At 41.2% G+C, this 18,280-nt stretch overlaps 2 protein-coding genes across 6 annotated transcripts in view; one reads left to right on the forward strand and one right to left on the reverse strand.

Annotated features, from left to right (window-relative positions):
- clocka (clock circadian regulator a) overlaps positions 1-3,805 on the forward strand; it is a 58,197-nt gene extending 54,392 nt beyond the window's left edge. For all 5 annotated transcript variants that reach the window (XM_058378631.1, XM_058378634.1, XM_058378633.1 and 2 more), the window contains 4 exons: positions 1-119; positions 317-495; positions 1,072-1,324; positions 1,549-3,805. The exon at positions 1-119 is cut by the window's left edge and continues 112 nt beyond it. In XM_058378631.1, the coding sequence (XP_058234614.1) occupies positions 1-119; positions 317-495; positions 1,072-1,324; positions 1,549-1,797 (800 nt within the window). In that variant the 3' untranslated portion in view covers positions 1,798-3,805. The remainder of the gene's footprint in view (positions 120-316; positions 496-1,071; positions 1,325-1,548) is intronic.
- Positions 3,806-8,282: 4,477 nt separating this feature from the next.
- Positions 8,283-15,168, reverse strand: tmem165 (transmembrane protein 165). The gene is made up of 6 exons (XM_058378636.1): positions 14,437-15,168; positions 13,520-13,745; positions 11,687-11,862; positions 11,414-11,599; positions 9,818-9,923; positions 8,283-9,718 (listed from the first exon to the last, which is right to left on the reverse strand). The coding sequence occupies exons 1-6, from the start codon at positions 14,572-14,574 to the stop codon at positions 9,642-9,644; spliced, it is 909 nt and encodes a 302-aa protein (XP_058234619.1). The 5' UTR covers positions 14,575-15,168; the 3' UTR covers positions 8,283-9,641.
- Between the last annotated feature and the right edge of the window lie 3,112 nt (positions 15,169-18,280).

Genomic DNA, 18,280 nt, shown 5'->3' on the forward strand with positions numbered 1-18,280 from the left:
CAGGAATCTTACAAGGCAACCTGACAACCACACAGCAGCACTCTGTCACTCAGCAGACACAACCGGCTCAGCCTCAGCAGCAGAACATTCTCCGAGAGCAGACTGGCGCACACACACAGGTGAGATACCACACACACACACACACAGGTTAGACAAGCATCATATATAAACAGCAAACCAAAGAAGGCAAATCAGTATATGCTGTAACTTTATGAAACTGTATTATTACCGAGAAGATAATAATACACACTCTGGTGTACGTGTGTATCCTGCTGGATCTGTGTGTGCTGAGTCTGTTTCTTCATCTCTGCACCAGTCCCAGAGGTCGTCCCACACGCTGCAGTCTCCTCAAGGAGCCCTGCCTGCGTCTCTCTACAACACCATGATGATTTCGCAGCCTGGTCAAGCCAACGTAGTGCAGATCTCCACCAGTTTAACCCAGAACAGCCCGAGTGGAACCGCCGTCGCCACCTTCTCTCAGGACCGCCAGATACGGTACCTCTTTATTCCGCTGCAGAGATATGCGACTACTTTAAACACATTTTACTGTGTATAGTACTTTATAGTATACTGAATTCAGGTGTTGTTTTGGACTCAGTCCCAACTTTGTGGGAACAGTTTGGGGAGGACCCCTTCCTGTTCCAACATGACTGCACACCAGTGCACAAAGCAAGGTCCATAAAGACACGGATGAGCGAGTTTGGTGTGGAGGAACTTGACTGGCCTCAACCCCATAAAACACCTGGATGAATTTGCACTATTTCTAAACCATTCTGCAAACCATCCATGTTTTTATGGACCTTGCTTTGTGCACTGGTGTACAGTCATGTTGGAACAGGACAGGGTCATCCTCAAACTGTTCACACAAAGTTGCGAGCATGAAATTGTGCAAAATGTCTTGGTATGAAGCTGAAGCATTGAGTTCTTTTCACTGGATCTAAGGGGTGGAGTCCAACCCCTGAACTGAATGATTTGGAGGGGTGTCCCAAAACTTTTGGCAATGCTGCAGTCAGGTTCAGGTGTACTACTTTGTGTATAAAATCTCCCCTCACCCTCTTCTCTTCCCTCCAGATTCCCGGCAGCCCCTCAGCTCCTAACCAAGCTGGTGACGGGACCCATGGCATGTGGAGCCGTCATGGTGCCCACCACAATGTTCATGGGTCAGGTGGTGACACCGTTTGCCCCTCAGCAGAGTCAAACTCAGACCATCAGCATCGGACAGCAAGCGCCCACACCCTCACAGGAGCAGCAGGGCCAGACGTCGGCCGGCGCACAACCACAGAGTCAAAACCAGACTCCACTTAGCCAGACTCAGTTCCTCCAGGTGAGAGCGTTACAAAAAAAAATAGAGTGGATGATAAATGGAACAAAATATCTTTACACACTAGCACTGATTATTCTGAAAGTAACCTGAACACAGATGAATTGAGTTAAATGGACCTCAGGAACAAGGCAACTGGAATTAATGGAAACCTTGAGAAGCACTGAAAGTATGATGAATTCTTAATTTGCTGTGCTTTCTTTTCTGTTACAACCCGTCCCGTTTAGGCACCTCGTCTTCTCCACGGGAATCAGTCGGCGCAGCTGATCCTCCAGGCAGCGTTTCCTCTCCAGCAGCAGAACGCCTTCGCAACAACCACTCAACAGCAGCAGCAACAGCAGCAGGTGCAGCAGCAGCAACTCCAGCAGCAACATCAGCAACAACAGCAGGTTCAACACCAACAGTTACAGCAGCAGCAGCTGGCTTCTCATAGGCCAGACGGCATGACGGACCGCTCCAACGTCCAGCCCCAGTAACCCGGCAACATCCAGCTGTGTGGCGAGGACGCAGGAATCTCACCTCTGTTGCGCGGGACGACGAAGGAGGAGTTTCAGCAGTATTTCAACTCTACCTGTTATTCGGCGCAAACAAGGTGCTGTTGCCTGGTGCCTCTGCGCCCCACGTCTCATCCCTCACCAGGTTCTGGATGCTTGCATAGAGCACACTTGCTGAGCGGCTAGCATAGGAACCCTCGGCTTATTTTTTTTCTCACCACCCCTCACCTCAAGAAGTGAGGTGGGCCGTCTTTCGTTCACACGTTCACGTGTTAATTTATACAGGACGCTCCAGTTCGAAGGCTGGAGGTGACAAAGTCCGAGGCTTCAGAGAAGTCCCGTAGGACAGACGGCACGCATCCGCCTGTCCTCCTCCTCCTCCTCCCTTTCCCTGCCGTCACACACACCTCTTCTTTTCATCTCTGTGTTTTCCATGTAAAAAGAAATATATATATGAAAGAAAGAAAAGAGTAATTATGGGTCAGAAAATATTTTTAAGATTTGTCATGTGGATTCAGCTTTTATTGTATAGTACACCTGTAAATTAATATGTAAATATACGGACAAAACAAAGAGAAACTAATATTTTATATTGATGCATGACACAAAAAAAAAGAGTGTAGTCTGTTATTTGTAGCTTTGAATATACTTTTTTTCTAGTATTCAAAGGAAAAAAAGAAAGAAAACACTTAATGGCTGATGCCTTCACGGACTTCCTCTTTGCCGTGGGGGGTGTGTGTGTGTGTGTATGCGAGTGTGTGTGTGTGTGTGTGTGTGTGTATGCGAGTGTGTGTGTCTGCATAGCGGGCAGTGCTGGTTCTGCTTCGTGTGTCACAGTTTGTTTAAAAAAACGGACATATTTTCCTAACACCGCTAGCGATAACTTTCCTGTTTTTACACGTATCCAAGATGCATTTATTATTATTAACCTCTATAAACTGTACAGAATAGTTTCCACTTGTGTGTATATATATATATATCCGAGAGAGCAGGCTGCGGCTTCCCGAAAGAGATTCGTAATATATTCTGATAAACGTGGAGTATTAAACGCTTTAATGCAGGGTTCATCAGGAGCTTTCAGGAAAGTTGACCATGACATACTCAGGTGTCAGACGGCAGTTATAGATGCTTATACACGATGAGTGACGAGTGCGTAAGCACGTATTAACCCTTCATGGCCACATACTGTATAATATTATAAATACATATTAATATATATTTAAACAAAACACACACACACACAGTGCCAAGCCATAAATGAAGCTATATTCATTTTACAGTAATATGTAAGCTATGATAGAGTAAATAAATAAATATATCACTGTCACAATTTTAACCAATATGAATTATAGCCTTTACCAAACCAAACCTCATAGTCGCTAGTAAAGCTTAGCACACGATCTTCTATTTGCACGGGTTGAACAGGTTTTTGTTTTATTGTTTCTGAGAGCTTGAAAGCAAAACGGTCAGTCAGCTACCACAATATAGCTGCACACAGAGAGAGAAATCAGGAACGCACGGTGGACCTCGGTGATGATGACTGTGATGATAAATGCCCCAAAAAGACAACGTTAGCACTTATGTTTGAATAGCACTTTACATTTAGGCCTCGGTGGAAAGGTAAACCTAGGTTTTAATTAGTTGAGGTGTTCCTCGTGAAATAAAATAAATGAATAAATTGTTGTTGGATTGTTATGGACACCATTATGTAACATTTTTGTAAACTAATAGAAGAAAAAGTTGTTAGTGTTGCTACCTCACCACTCCCCGGATCCATCCTGAGCTTGGGTTACTGTGTGTGTGTGTGTGTGTGTGTGTGTGTGTGTGTGGAGGTTAATGTTCTCCCTGTATTCGTGCAGGGTTGATTTGAGTTAACCCAGATTCCTCTGACCTGCAGAAAAGCCGCCAGCAGGTAGACTGGATTCTGTAAATTACCCCTTGGTGTGTGTGGGTGTGTGTGTGGGTGTGTGTGAGTGTGTGTGAGAGCACTTCCCATTCCCAGTGTTCTTGGGATAAGCTCCGGATCCACAGTGAGCCAAAACAGGATAAATAGTTTACTGAAGATGAACGAATAAATGGAGTGCTAGGAAATCAGCCCTTTGTGAATAGAGTTGGATTGTGGAGTGAAGGTTCTGCTGTTTCTTTTTCTTCTGCTCGCAGGTTTGACTATCATGACTATCATGTTACGAAGGTCAGGAGGGGGACCTAGCTTAGGGTCGAATTGAAAACTTGGACAATCACGCACTTATTCCTAAAACGTTGTTCAACCCTAGATTTCTTTGAAGAAATGATAGCACTTAGTTACACTATACAGCCAAAAGTATGTGCATCCCTTGACCATCTCGCCCATATGTGGTTCTTGGACGTTTTTGACGCCGTACTGTTACAATTTTCCCTTCAGTGGAGCTAATGCTATGTTCTGACATGCAGCAAATCAACAGGAGGGTCAGTCATTTCAGTGAGAGCTCAGAGTGACCTTCTGCAACATGAGCGTCAGAGAACGTTGGTGATTAGATGTGGGCCTGTCTCAAAGTTGAGGAAAGCGGAACGTATGCAAAACACTGCTTTGACTACCAATGGGAGTGAAGACAGTAGAGGTCACATGATCTGTGACAGAGCACACACTGCTTCTCCTTCATCTCATATTATATAATGCAGTATATATAAACACTGCTGAATTTTCTACACAAACACCAAAATCTCCCTCCAGAATGATTCATTTTAGCAGTGAGAAAACTGATTTGCTAGGTGTAGCACCCAGTGATAAACGTTACTATGGCAACCAGTATGGTGTGTTAATGTTGGAGTGGAAGAACTGGAGTGTCCTGCACTGAGCCCTGACTCTGACTCAACCCCACTGGGATGAACTGGAACACCGACTGAACCCCAGACCTCCTCACTCTGACATCATCAGTGTCTGATCTCACTAATGCTCTTGTAGCTGAATGACCACTAATCCCCACAGACATGCTCCAACAGCTAGTGGAAAACCTCCACAGTGGAGTGGAGAATACATCTGGAATGAGATGTTCAGTAAGCACGCGTGAGTGTGATGGTCAGGGGTGCACGAACGTTTGGTGTGTATAGTCTTGTCTTGTCTTGAAGTGAAGTGATCTTATTTGATGTCCTGTGTGACAAATCTCTTTTATATAAATGACAATGTTTACCTTTTCCAAGCATGCATGACTTTATCTTATCTATAACAAAAATAATATTAAAAAACCAACAAACAAACAATGGATGATCTTTTCAGGGTAGTTCAAGTAGAAACGGGTTGCAATAATAATTCATTTGTACTTCACATGAGACCTCAGCATAGCATGGCAGCACAGACCTGGTCTCATGTTCATCACTTTCTCAGGATCTTTCTTCCTCTAGCTGTTCAGAAGAGTGCTGGTCCAATCACACGTTCACGTTGCAGTATCCATCCGGTAGCACGGCTCTCGTAGCGCTCGTCGTCTGAATGTCGCGGTCTCTCCGATGACGTCTAATAAGCTGTTGGTTTTCTGCGAACGAAAACGAATTTGTTGGACTGGATCGTCCGAGTCCAGCGACAAAGACTGTACCTTATCTCTAAAATGCAGTACATAACGAATATCAGCTGGATTTCATCCTTTCATCAGAATAGGTATAAGCTGAAAAGAATGTATTTTGGATTAAAGGTGAAATCAGTTTGCCGTCTCAGATTTTTAAAGCATTACAGTACACCAGCAGCGGTAAATGTTTGGTGTGGACTAGATTCGACCCAACGTGTTGGCAGGATTTTGTCCTCTTTTTCTTTCCACCAGTTCAGAGAGATATTTACATTTATAGCATTTAGAGAAAGAGAGATGACCTGAGTGGCAGTGCTTTCACAGAATGAATGTATGATCCACATACATAAGCTTAATCTTTAACTTATCATAAACTGATATTATTTTAGAGCAGCGTATAACCTGTTGAAGTAGATGATATTTTTCTAAAGCCAGACCAGACCACTGGAGAGAGTTTGAAGAGAAAGAGTATATGACTTTGACGTACATACATATACACACACACATTATATATATATCTAAATCTGTAAGTATGCAGTTGTTAAGAATGGGAACAGTAAATTATAGCTGAGTTTATGTATGATTTTAAACAAACTTTGACACACCGGAGAACCAGAGTGGATATTTTTGTCACGATGCAGTCGAGGCTCGGGCCGAGCTGTTCCTCTCTGTCTGTCATGAACGAGTGAGATGTGAGAGTTATTATATTCCACACTTCATTCAATATACTGCTGAAGGAAAGGATTTTTAAGCTATGGCCTTTAACATACACAATATATTGCCAAAAGTTTTGGGACACTCCTCCAAATCATTGAATTCAGGGTTTGGGCTCGACCCCTTAGTTCCAGTGAAAGGAACTCTTAATGCTTCGGCTTCATACTAAGACAATTTTATGCTCCCAACTTTGTGGGAACAGTTTGGGGATGAGTCCTTCCTGTTCCAACATGACTGCACACCAGTGCACAAAGCAAGGTCTATAAAGACATGGATGAGCGAGTTTGGTGTGGAGGAACTTGAGGCACAGTTCTGACCTCAACTCTATAGAACACCTTTTGGATGAGTTAAGAGTGGAGACACCAGACTTGCTCATCCATGTCTTTATGGACCTTGGGAAAGAGTTCCTTTCACTGGAACTAAGGGGCCGAGCCCAACCGCTGATAAACAACGATTTGGAGGGGTGTACCAAAACTTTTGGCAATGTAGTCTATGGACGTTTATTCTTTAACATGTCAGTAATTAACGTAGTCGCTGCCCCCACCCCAAAAAAGTCATTTTTTTGCTTTTAGTACATTTATTTTATTCCTGATTTGAAGCAAAAAAACAACACAATTGGGGAATCGTAACAACCAGCCCTAATCCGGAACAACCAGTGTCTGATCTAATCCGGAAAGGTTCGTGGTGAGCGCTGGATTTCATTCCTATTCAGTAGAAGTTGCACCTGATCCCACCTGCTTAACCAGCTGAACTTTTCTGTTCAATAGACCCGGGTGTGGCTCCTGTTCAACTGGAATGAAAACGTTCACTCGCCCACACTCGGCTTTCTGAACAAGATCGAATAACGTGACGTAACGGCTCACGACTAGAATGACTGGTGAAATCTCGGTTAAAGGTGTCTCACGGGGACACGTCTACTGTGGCTTCAGTTGGGAATAACTCTCGGAGCATATACATATCCTTCTGTTCTAAATTACTAGTAAATCCAGAGGCGTCCGACTACAGCCCACATCCTGCTGATTTAACACTATCTTTATTCTAGAATAAGCTTCACACCAGTCAGGGAGGATGGACGCTGTATATTGTTATTAGTATTCCTGTTATTACCCAGCAACACTAATTATACAACATTGGCATCCAATCACTCCTTTTGTAGACATTTTCCTTTATCCAACATTTAAAAAAAAAAAGAGTAAAACATCCAAACTGGTGTCCTAGGAATCTGAACACTAGTTATCAAGGACAGTGATAAGTTAATGTCTGGCATGAACAGGAGGCAGTGTGTGCGCGAGATTTATCTCTCTTTATCTCTCTCTCTATCTCTAAATGAACACTTGAAATATGATCTCTACGCACCTTTCACAAGTCAGCCACCTTTCTGTAAAACTGGGCGTCCCATAACCTTTTCCTGGCACTCACTATAATTTCAAATGGTGTGAAGTCATTTGTTAGTGTATCCAAAGAGCTGCAAGTAAAAATAAAGAACACTTATTATTATTTTTAAAACTAGTCCTTGAAGTACTTGAAACTCTAACAGAAAAGGAGCTGGTTAATGAATTAATGTTCTGTAGTTTCACCATGCACACTAGATGTCCCTCAGTGTTTTTACTTGTTTGTGTCTTGTTTTAGTTTTGCAGAACACTTGTGGTTGGCTCATGAAATCACCCTGGTCAGTACATGGTTTAAAAGGGGGTTGGGAGAAGCTTAATGAAATCTATTATGTTTGAACGTTTTTGTGCATTTGATTACGGTCCACAGCATGACCTGAGCAGGGCTAGTGGGGAGGATGAAGGCTGTGTGCTGTGTTAAAGGTGCTGTAATATCAGTGTATGTGCTGCATTGAGGTTTATTTGATGGGCCACGCTAACAGAACCATAACGGAGGCTTTTGAAGCGAATGGTGCAGTTTGCTCTCCTTTACTCAATTTTGACAATAAAACATATATTAAAAAAAGAAAAAAAAGAGGTATATCTCACACCAACATGTGTTCTCTAAATGTGTTCCATGCTATTTTTGGTAAATAAAAACACTTGATATCCGATGTGTGATGAATTCTAAAATGTGTTTCAATCAAGAGTGCCGATTTTGTTTATTTCGCTTGGATTTGTTTCAAATTCCCTGACATTTGCCTTTTTTTAATTTGTCTGATTTGTTCACTTCTGTAGGCACAATGGAGGAAACCTGTGTCCACTAAAACATGCTAGACCTCACCTTGTAGTGAAAATGAAGTCATTACAAAACACAGCTTCATTTAAAGCCCCTGAGCAACTTATTCCACTTACATTACGTCCACTATCGAGACATCTGCAAACATAAAAAGCCATACCAACAGAGTTTAATTTATTATTTACAGGAATTTATACAGTCAGCTCTTCTGCACGTTGAATAGTGAACTCACTTGCCCTTCACAGATGAATAAATCCAGTCAAATATTGACAAAGAAATAAGTCACCTTAAACTGTACAGAAATCAGAAGTGTCGCTCCGACGCTCCTACAGTACTGAGACACCAGGAAAAAAACCCCATCAATGCTCTAATAATGAATTAAATCAAATAAAAGTGAATTAATAAAAAGTCTTAAGAGCTTAATTGATGGGAGATTATTATTTTTAAATGGATGCAGCTCGAGTACAGGATCAGGTGACTTACTTAAATCGTTAAAAGAAATTCTTCAGATGTAAATGTTCATTTCACGCCCAAATGGAGCTGTGATGTATTTCCTGAATGAATTTTACCTCTTTAGATTTGCACTGTAGCTGCAACACTGACGCAATCAACAAGTAAGACGTTCATGACGGATATCTTTCATGCGCTTTTCCAGCCACGTCAATCAGGATCTTAGAAGTTGTATACCAACTTTCTGATCTTTCCCCACACCACATTTGTGCTCTAGTAGGAATAGAAAAACTCTCGAACACCACAACCCTGAGGTTTCCAGACCAAGATCTAATAACGGAATAGTCTGAAAGTTATTAAACTTTTGCTTGATGCACTTCGTCATCAAAAGGTAGGTGGTTCTTGGCTGCATTTATTGCCGAACTGCCTGTGAGAAATCTTAGTGATCTGGTTTGTGAGTTTACTCACTGCATTTTGCTTCAAACAGGCATCACCCCGGGAGTGAAAGGACACACACAATTAGTGATCTAAAACTGGGGACTTGCTCCTTACATGTGCTCATTACTGATTTGTGCCGTGAGGCTGTTCCCTGATTGAGTCAGAGCTTGCACACTGACTGCAGGGTTTAGTGTCATGGTAGGGGGGAAAAAGAGAAGAAAACCATATGGAAGAAGATACAATGAACAGGATAGAGGACAGAAGTAGAGGAAATTACAGTTATTTAAAGGACACCCTTCACATGCTTATGGAAAAAAAAAACTAACCGAAATAAAAACCAATGCAGCATTTTGTGACTGGGTCTGAACAGTAACACTTAGCTTTCCCTCTCTCACACACACACACACACACACACACACACACAAACCACCACTCAACAGTGGCCTCTGTGTACAGTCCGCCTTTGTGTATACAGCACTTCAGAGCTGGTATTTACAGACTGAGCCCAGAATACATGTCCTCTCATCAGAATCCGGTATCCGGCTTGATGAAGAGGGCTGAGAAAGCGAAGGCGAGAAACACGATTCCACCGATGATGGTAACTGTGAAAGATGAAGAAACACAGACATGAAGTTTTGTAGTGCTCTTTTACTTTAAATCAACACTGAATGGATTCATTCACAGTGTACAGCTAATCTCACCAGTCCTGACAGATATCTTCTGAGCCACCATCCTTCCACCAACCACAGCCAGGCCTGTGCAGAGGCAATGCCCCAGAGTTCCACCCACCGCCACGCCAAACGGATCCTGCAGCAAACAAGTCGGTATTGAGGAACATCACTCAGGTAGATATAGACATTCATTTACTTCTCCAAATCACAGGTGCACTGCTTCCACAGGCAGAGACCTGTATTTACAGGAATGTGTGTGCTGCAGGGTTCGGACTGCTAAAAGCAACAGGGACAAAGCTTTAATGAAGAAATCCTGACATCTATCATTTTAGTAATAATAAACCGAGTGTGTTCTCTTTAACCACTGCACTGGCAACGCAAAACTACAAAAATAAGTCGTTGTTAATGAATTATAGATTCATGGTTAAAATACCGTTAAACTACTGCTGATGAACAGATCAGGGCACTTACATTGGTGTAAATATGGTTTCCATAAAACTGAATCCGAATCATTATCCAGTACGAGACTCAAATCTAATATGGAATTCTATATTTAGTCGTCACATGTGAAAGCTGCATTAGCTCATTTATGCTTAATGTGAATGTGGTTTGCATAAGATTGTCATATGATCCAGTATGCTTTAAGCACCAGATAACAAGACAGAACAGGAAACATGTTCCTTTTCAGCTGTAGGGTATGAAAAACAGTACTGGAACAGGTAACATCCGTGCACTAAACTTGACTGTAACTACACATGGGCGACAAATTAAAGAAAATTATCAACCACCTAAAGCTACCAGAATTGCTCCTATGCAGCTGGATCCAGACTGGAACTGCTCTGACATGATGAATCAGACCAATTAGAATATATTGCTTTGCTATATGACGTTAAAACTTTCGACAGAAAATGAGGGTGGTAAGTCAGGTTATTGTCCCAAATTTGTGAGAACAGTTTGGGGATGACCCCTTCCTGTTCCAACATGACTTGGGCACCAGTCTACAAAGCAAGGTCCTTAAAGACATGGATGAGTGAGTTTGGTGTGGAGGAACTTGACTGGCCTGCACTGACCTCAAGCCCATAGAACACCTTTGGGATGAATTGCGCTTCTAGAGGAATGGTCAAAAATTCCCATAAACACACTCCTAAACCTTGTGGAAAGCCTACCCAGAAGAGTTAAAGCTGTTATAGATGCAAAGGGTGGGCTAACTCCATATTAAACCCTCCGGATTAAAAATTGGGGGGTCATTAAAGTTAATGTGCATGTAAAGGCAGACGAGCCAAAACATTTGGCCATAGTGTACACACACACACACACACACACGTTAACACCAGGAAAGTTTCGAAACACCTGCACAAGTGGCAATCACTCCTTAGTCACATCAGTTGGCTCATCATGACTTTTTTATTGCATACTGTTGAGTAAAAACGGCATATTCATACGATGAGTTAAAATAAGAAGTTCATATGAAAACACTCAACCATTTTCCCTTTGATTTGTAACTGAAGGAGAAAAAAAAGTATATTGAAGACATCTCTTAAATACTGTTATAATTTTTTCATTAATTGCCTTTATGCTGCTACACAGTAAAGCTGAGCTTGTGTGTGTGTGTGTGAGATTGCTGACCTCTCGTGCAGCCAGGACGATGGTAGCGAGCTGAGAGCGGTCCCCCCACTCAGCGAGGAAAGTGAGTGTGAGTGCCTGGATGAAGATGGGCGAGATAAAATTGTGCCACTTCCTTGGAGGCGACATGGCCGCCGCTGTCCCTGTCTCTATATCAGGAGCCCCGTTGGCCAGTTTATAACGCTGAAGCTGGAAGTCAACACACCGGGTGAGGTGATTAAAAGATCAATTTCTGTTCACATCAAGAACATGATTTTGTTCAGCCGGGGAACTCACCTCCTCATCTTTCTTCTTAATCTCAGCCTGCACCTCTTCAAGCTCCTCCTGGCCTTCATCAGCGCTCATCCTCAGCCCCTCTCTCAGCATCCTTATGCCGAAGATGGCAAACAGCGCTGTGGAGATGTAGTAGGTGTAGATCCGTGGGATAATGGTGGTGGCGTAACCAAAGAGGACTGATGGGTGCAGAAGATGCAGATAAAACGTTTATGTTAGATAGTACTGCTGTTGTATCGTTATTTCAGTCTGCAGCCACTGTAAACATACTGCACATGCTCCATCAGGTAATTACATGCACTGTACACTTTAAGTAATTATATAAGCAACGATTCAATTTTCAATTCTTACACACAAAAAAAAGGGCATGGTGTGCTGATAGAGGAAAACAGTCTAGACCGAAGTGGTTTGACAAGGCCTGACCTGAAGCTAACGTTGGCAGTTTTTCAAACGGAAGACTAGTTCCTGTTATGACTTTCTTTACAAGTTTAAGAAATTCATCATGTCTCAAAAAAACCCAAAAGCCTCATGTTCTCATGTGACACACAGCACGTCAATCAATTGCGGTCAGCACTTCCATCATGATGTTAGAGACAACTGATCAACACCTTCTGACCAATCAGATTTGAGAATTCAGCAGCGATTTGGTTTTTAGAGGAAAAATAAAGTTTTATGGCACCTGTAGGAGTTCTACAGCAGGCAGGAAAACAAGTATCCAGTGCTGCTTTCACTGAAAACCTGTAGCACAACTATTCCAGTCCATCAACTAAAAACGGACGTAAATTGAGACTGCCTTTATTATACAAATGAATTATTCCGCAGCGTGTCCGAATAGTCAGGAACCACTACCCTTTTATACAACACCTCACCTGTACCAAAACTTAACAAACCTCTAATATAGCCTACAAACTACTTCTTCGCTCACATTCTCTCCGCTGCTGTCTAATCTACTCGTTGCATCCATCAGCAGTCTCTTGTTTTACATTATTTGCATTAGATTTATTATTCCTTTATTCTGCAGAGCCTGTACAGAGTTATTTGGTTGCTGTTAGTGAGTACTGTGCATGTCACTTGCTTATCATGAGGACTGAATTTGCAGAGTGATTGTAAATTTGGGAAACAGTGCTCTGTAAATAATAAACAATGCTGTTATTGCTTTCTCATTTCACGTGGTGTCCATCATTGGTATGTATTACAAGCCAGACTTTAGGTAAACAGGCTGTTCAAGGATTTTTTCCTGCAGCTAAATATCGAGCTGCATTGGACAAAATCTAGTTTAAAATGAAAGCGGGACTATTCCAAAAACACCACATGATGTGGATAGATCTGTGTGGACAGCCTGTGACCAGGGGACTGCTGTGGACAGCAAGGACTTAGTGTCTATAATGAACTCAGAAACCTAATAGTTCCTCAAGAGCTCTTGGTTGCTGTTGTAGAAAGGACATCCGGCGTCACACAAATGAGGATGAGGTTCCCTTCTGAGTCCGATTCCTCTCAAGGTTTCTTCCTCTTTTCCTCGCCACCGTCACCTCAGGCTTGCTCATTAAGGATAAAATAGTATCTTAACTTTTTCCAAGTGCTATACAAATAAGTTGAATTGAAATGTGACATGCCCTTGTGAATGATGTGGCTCAGTGAAATGTCACAAGCTTGCCCAAATCCTGCCCTCACTCACTAGATACCCGTTCAACCAATTTCATTTCCTACAAATCAGGAACGTTTGTGCCATAGCTGGAATATATTTACAGTAAAAAGAGACAGCAGTACGGACTCCACAAACCTTCTGCTCAAACTCAAAGTCACATAAGAACAAAGAAATGCTTGATGATATGATACCTGACAGGCAGGTCATGAGACCCAAAGCCAGCATGGCTCCTGCCAAGACAGTGAGACGGTTATAGCGCATGGCCATAATGGCAGCGATGAAGAAGGTCTTATCTCCCAGCTCGGAGACGATGATGACCGAAATTGCCGCCACAAACGCATGGATAAATCCCAGGTTGCCTTTACTCGGCTCATCTGGACTGACGGCCGGAGCTGCGGGCTGGCTGGTCGGAGCTTTCTGTACAGACAAAGTTGTTACATCATCAAAAATCAGTGTGTTTCGCTACAAATCAGTGTGTACGCAGGCCACAATAAAAGTGTCCTGCTGGAATATTAGTAGATCTCGTTATCACTGGACTAGAGATTAAACATAAAGGAGATAAAGGGAGTGTGTTGTGTTTGTCCTTTTCCGACGTGCCACGTCCTGCTGCGTTTCAGATCTTTAAAGAAAGTGGGATGACAAAGTAATAAAAAGATCCTGTTGTTATTGATGATAATACAACTGACAACAACTATATTTCTGACTGGTCAGTGAAAATGACATTTGTGTGGGTTTCAGTCAAATCTCCATCCAACACACTTACTGTTAAAAACACACTCGTATCAACATTTTAGTGTTTGTGGATGATATAGAAATAAATAAAAAGGCTTTAGAAAATAAATGACGTGTCTAGTTGTCCAGAAAGAGAGAGATAATGTTTATAAAAAAAAAATATGCTGAAAGGAGCACAAGAAGACAAGCGAACAGAAGGCGATGGAGAAACTCGGCCTGTCTGAATGTAGTTAAAGAGCTAGCCGGCTCAATTATTTTAAATAATAAAAAACAAACAAAAACAAAGTCTACTCTGTGTATTGTAAGCTGAAGTAGTCAGGACATTAAAGTGAGCAGGTTTATAGAGGTGTATTTGGTGTTAAAGAGTGAGAGTTACCTCAGCGGGCTGCTGCACTTCAGCTAGTTTGTTCTCCTCCTGAATGCCGGAGACTCTTCGTGCACTCAGCACACTGACCACCAGAATCACAAACAACAACTTCGCCTCAGCAGGCCGAGAAACGGCCCGGGGAGGCATTTTTTTATTTATTTTTTTTTTTTTTTTACAAAAACTGACCAGTTACGTGACAGAAAGCGAATTCATAAAAGCGTAGAAGTTGTGCGTTCACTTCAGGTAAAACATCGAACCGGCTAACTCGCTAGCTGTGTTCATGTTCACCGAAGCCGCCGCTAAAACAAACTTGCTAGCGGTTGTCCCGATCTCATTGGTCTGCACTATGACACGTCATGGAAACCTAAGACGGCGATTGGCTAAGAAGTGTGTCAATCAGGCACGGCATTCGATATGTCATAAACACTACACAAATTGGGTCAAAGCTATAATAACCTAAAAAATTTCCGCATGAGCTAACAAAACCTGTCATTCGTAATTTATTTTATAATTTTGTCGGATAACTCCGAACCTGTCACTTTTCATGTTCATTTATACAGACGGAAAATCCCAACCCTATAGTTTTACACGCTGACTGCTCAACTTGAAGCGCTTCAATATCACTATCACTACTCGATCCGTACCGGAAACACGATTTGTACTGCGCATGTGCACGACGAATCGATTTGTCTGGGTATTCATAATACGGTTGTTAGAATATTACTAATAATATAACGTTATGTGTTGGCAGCAATATTTGCGCATGCGCAGAACAATCGAGTCGTCACCGGCTGCAAAGGTGGGGGGAAAATGGACCGGTTCGATGACGCATTTCCGGTTTGGTTTAGCCGGAATTAAGTTCCCCTTAGAACCAAATAAACAGGTTAAAGAGAAACTAACTCAACATAAATACTATTTACTTGCTTTTGGGGACTGAACACGTCAGAATAACACGAGACTTTACTGTACTGTTTGCCGTGATTCGATTGACTTCCGGATTCTAAACCGGATGTGTGGAGGGAAAAGAAATCCATTCCAAAAAAAAGACACTTTTTTGTCGAGAAGACTTGACAATCTGCTTTATTAACTTTTTTTAAATTAATAATTTAATTTTAATTGAATTTCAATGTAATAATTAAATTATCAATTGCCCCCCCCCACCCCAACGCCCAAAAAACTCACCTGAGAACTACGCATGCGCACAATAATCACCCATAAATCACACTGACTAGTTTTAACTAATGAGCTAATTAACAATCCTGGGTCGACGTGGGTGTTTTACAGCAAGGTTAAACACTAATATTTAGGACAGGGATAATTCCAGGACAAGAATTAAAAAATTCTGCGATTTAGAGTATCAAAGAATTTGACACTCAGCTCTATAGTGACATCTGCTGGACAAAATACATTATTACACCATCACTACGTTCTTTAGTAGACATTAAAGATTACATTCACACTTCCTTATCAAATGTATGAAATCCTGTTCCTAGAATAGATTTTATATTATTCAGATAAAAAAAAACAATACAAAACAAACAGACAAACAAAGTTCTATTATTTACAACAACAAGACAAAATCGACAATGTATTTCATGAGTAAAATCTCTCCTCTCTCGTTTTTAATATCAAATATTTTGTCGTTTTTGTTCGAGAATATAGGAGTATTGTTTTTATATAACACATCCCATTTAAACAATAAAAGTTTCCCTGATCAGTTCAAGTACTCAACCTGCACATGCTCTCCTAACACTATTGGAACAGCATAGACAGCTATAAATAAAATATAATAAAATATTTCACGCCTGGTGTTGTCAGGTGTAATGAATGTCTTTGTTATGGTAAAGAATTTATTTACAATATTAAAAACTATGGTTATGATATTGTGGCATGTGCAAATATAAGGTGTGAAGCTTAATCCTGGCTCTAGCTCATTAAAATGGCTGATTTAACCCTGCACTTTTTTCTCTTTTAACACATTTCCTCCCAGTAGTTGGTGTAAAGAAAATGGTTACCCATTAATCTATTATTGACAGACGTGTGTATTCAAGCTCCAGATACACTAAGGTGCTGAAGTACAAGAGCAGCTTGACAGTGCTGAATACAGAGCAGAGAAAATACTTATGTGATAAAAGGTTAAGCTTAAGCTAGTTACAGTGAGAGATGGACCTCTTATTTGTTTTACTGATTTATTTTATTTATTGTTGTATTCTTCTGTTTATACCAGTCAATCATTACTCAAATGCCACGGCGTATTTGAATATTGTTTCTGATCATGTGCATGCCTTCAAGACCACAGTTTCCCATCTTCTAATGGTTAATTTCCAGCATGATAAGTATCATGATGAGTTCATGGTTCTTCGCTCGCCTCCCAGTCTTTCCAGGTCTGAATCCAGTAGAGCTCCTTTGTGATGATGTAGAACAGGAGACATCTGGATTTGGCAAATTTCTTTCTCTCTTCCTTGCACCCCAGATCTATAAAATTGTGAGTTGAGCTCCTGTACCTAGTCCTCTTCAAGTCAGTCCACAGGTTTGTGATAGGATTTAGATCTGGACTCTGACTGCGACATTCCTAAACGTTGATCTTCTTCTTCTTCTTCTAAGACCGTTTCTTTATTGACTTGGATTTGTGCTTTGGGTTGTTATCGTGCTGGAAGGTGAAATTTTTCTTTGTCTTCAGCTGTCTGAAAGACGCCTACAGGTTTTGTGCCGAAATAGATTTGGAGATATCCATGATTCTTGACTAGAGCCTCAAAGAGATCCACTGTCATTTCTTTATTAAAAACTCCATTCCTTGTGATTTTAAGTTCTTGCTCTTATTACTATAACACTTGGGATCTCTTTGCACTGATTTATTATTTGGTTATTGTGCCATAGTGTGTTGTTGATTTTAAAGTATCCATAGCAGTAAAAGACCCACTATGCATTCATATTAGCTTTCTTACTGTTTTCAGTTTTCAGCAGTCAGCTGTTAAATTATTGGCCATGTTCACACAAAATGAAATTGAAATGAAAATCAATTGCATCAAATTACAGCTATTTGTATTGGACCAGAGCTGCATGTCTCCATAGATTTGGCTTATAAACAATTTCTGCATCTGCTAATGTAGCATCTAGGATTTTTATTTTTTGGTTAAAATCTTTACACATCAGCATTTTACACATCACTTCTCATTTCCTCTCTGTTTGTTTGTCCTCTTTCTGTCTCTCCAGAAACAACAGTGGTCAAATCCTTTTGAAACCTAAGCACTCTGCCCAATCTTCAGCATCCCTGCAAATTGTTTTTTCAGCTGTGCAGCTACTATTAACCCCCAAGGCATCAAACGGAAAACACTTTAGTTTTATTTAGGGCAACCTATAATCATCTATAGTGTAAATAACGCTGAGCAGCCTAATGAAAAGCAATAGAAACTTTTAAGAAAAAATTCCTCAGGCCTTGTCAGTCCTCATTACAACATATTCAGTATAAAAGCAGCTACTCGGCTGCATGATATTCTCACCCTCATGATTTAGGCTCTTTCTCGTCTCGTTCAAGTACGAGGGATATCTTGTTGAAAGGGGAACATTCATTTTAGTGTCGAGCTTCAGATGTGTGTTTACGTTTTGCTAAACCTCATGCTAATTGAACTGGACATTGCAAAAATAACTGAGAGCATTGAATCTTAAGCTTATGAGCTTGTAAAAAGTAAGACACACCGCAAATGGGAATTAAAACATGATAGGGATCTGAGAGACTGTACAGTGTTGTTTATTTGAGCTGGGTAAGAGGCTTTGGTGCATTTAATGTCTTACAAGTATTCATCATACTCCTTTAACCCTTTAACCATCCAATTTAAGTTTCATGTGATCATAT

Source organism: Hemibagrus wyckioides, linkage group LG25, assembly GCF_019097595.1.
Source record: "Hemibagrus wyckioides isolate EC202008001 linkage group LG25, SWU_Hwy_1.0, whole genome shotgun sequence".
Taxonomy (NCBI): domain Eukaryota; kingdom Metazoa; phylum Chordata; class Actinopteri; order Siluriformes; family Bagridae; genus Hemibagrus; species Hemibagrus wyckioides.

Excerpts from the sequence above, each read along its gene's own strand:
- tmem165 (XM_058378636.1), bottom strand. The coding sequence starts at position 14,574 with ATGCCTCCCCGGGCCGTTTCTCGGCCTGCTGAGGCGAAGTTGTTGTTT. Across the intron at positions 11,863-13,519 it reads TCTCATGACCTGCCTGTCAG|TCCTCTTTGGTTACGCCACC; the intron begins GTATCATATCAT and ends TGCACCCATCAG. Across the intron at positions 9,924-11,413 it reads TCGTCCTGGCTGCACGAGAG|GATCCGTTTGGCGTGGCGGT; the intron begins GTCAGCAATCTC and ends TGTTTGCTGCAG.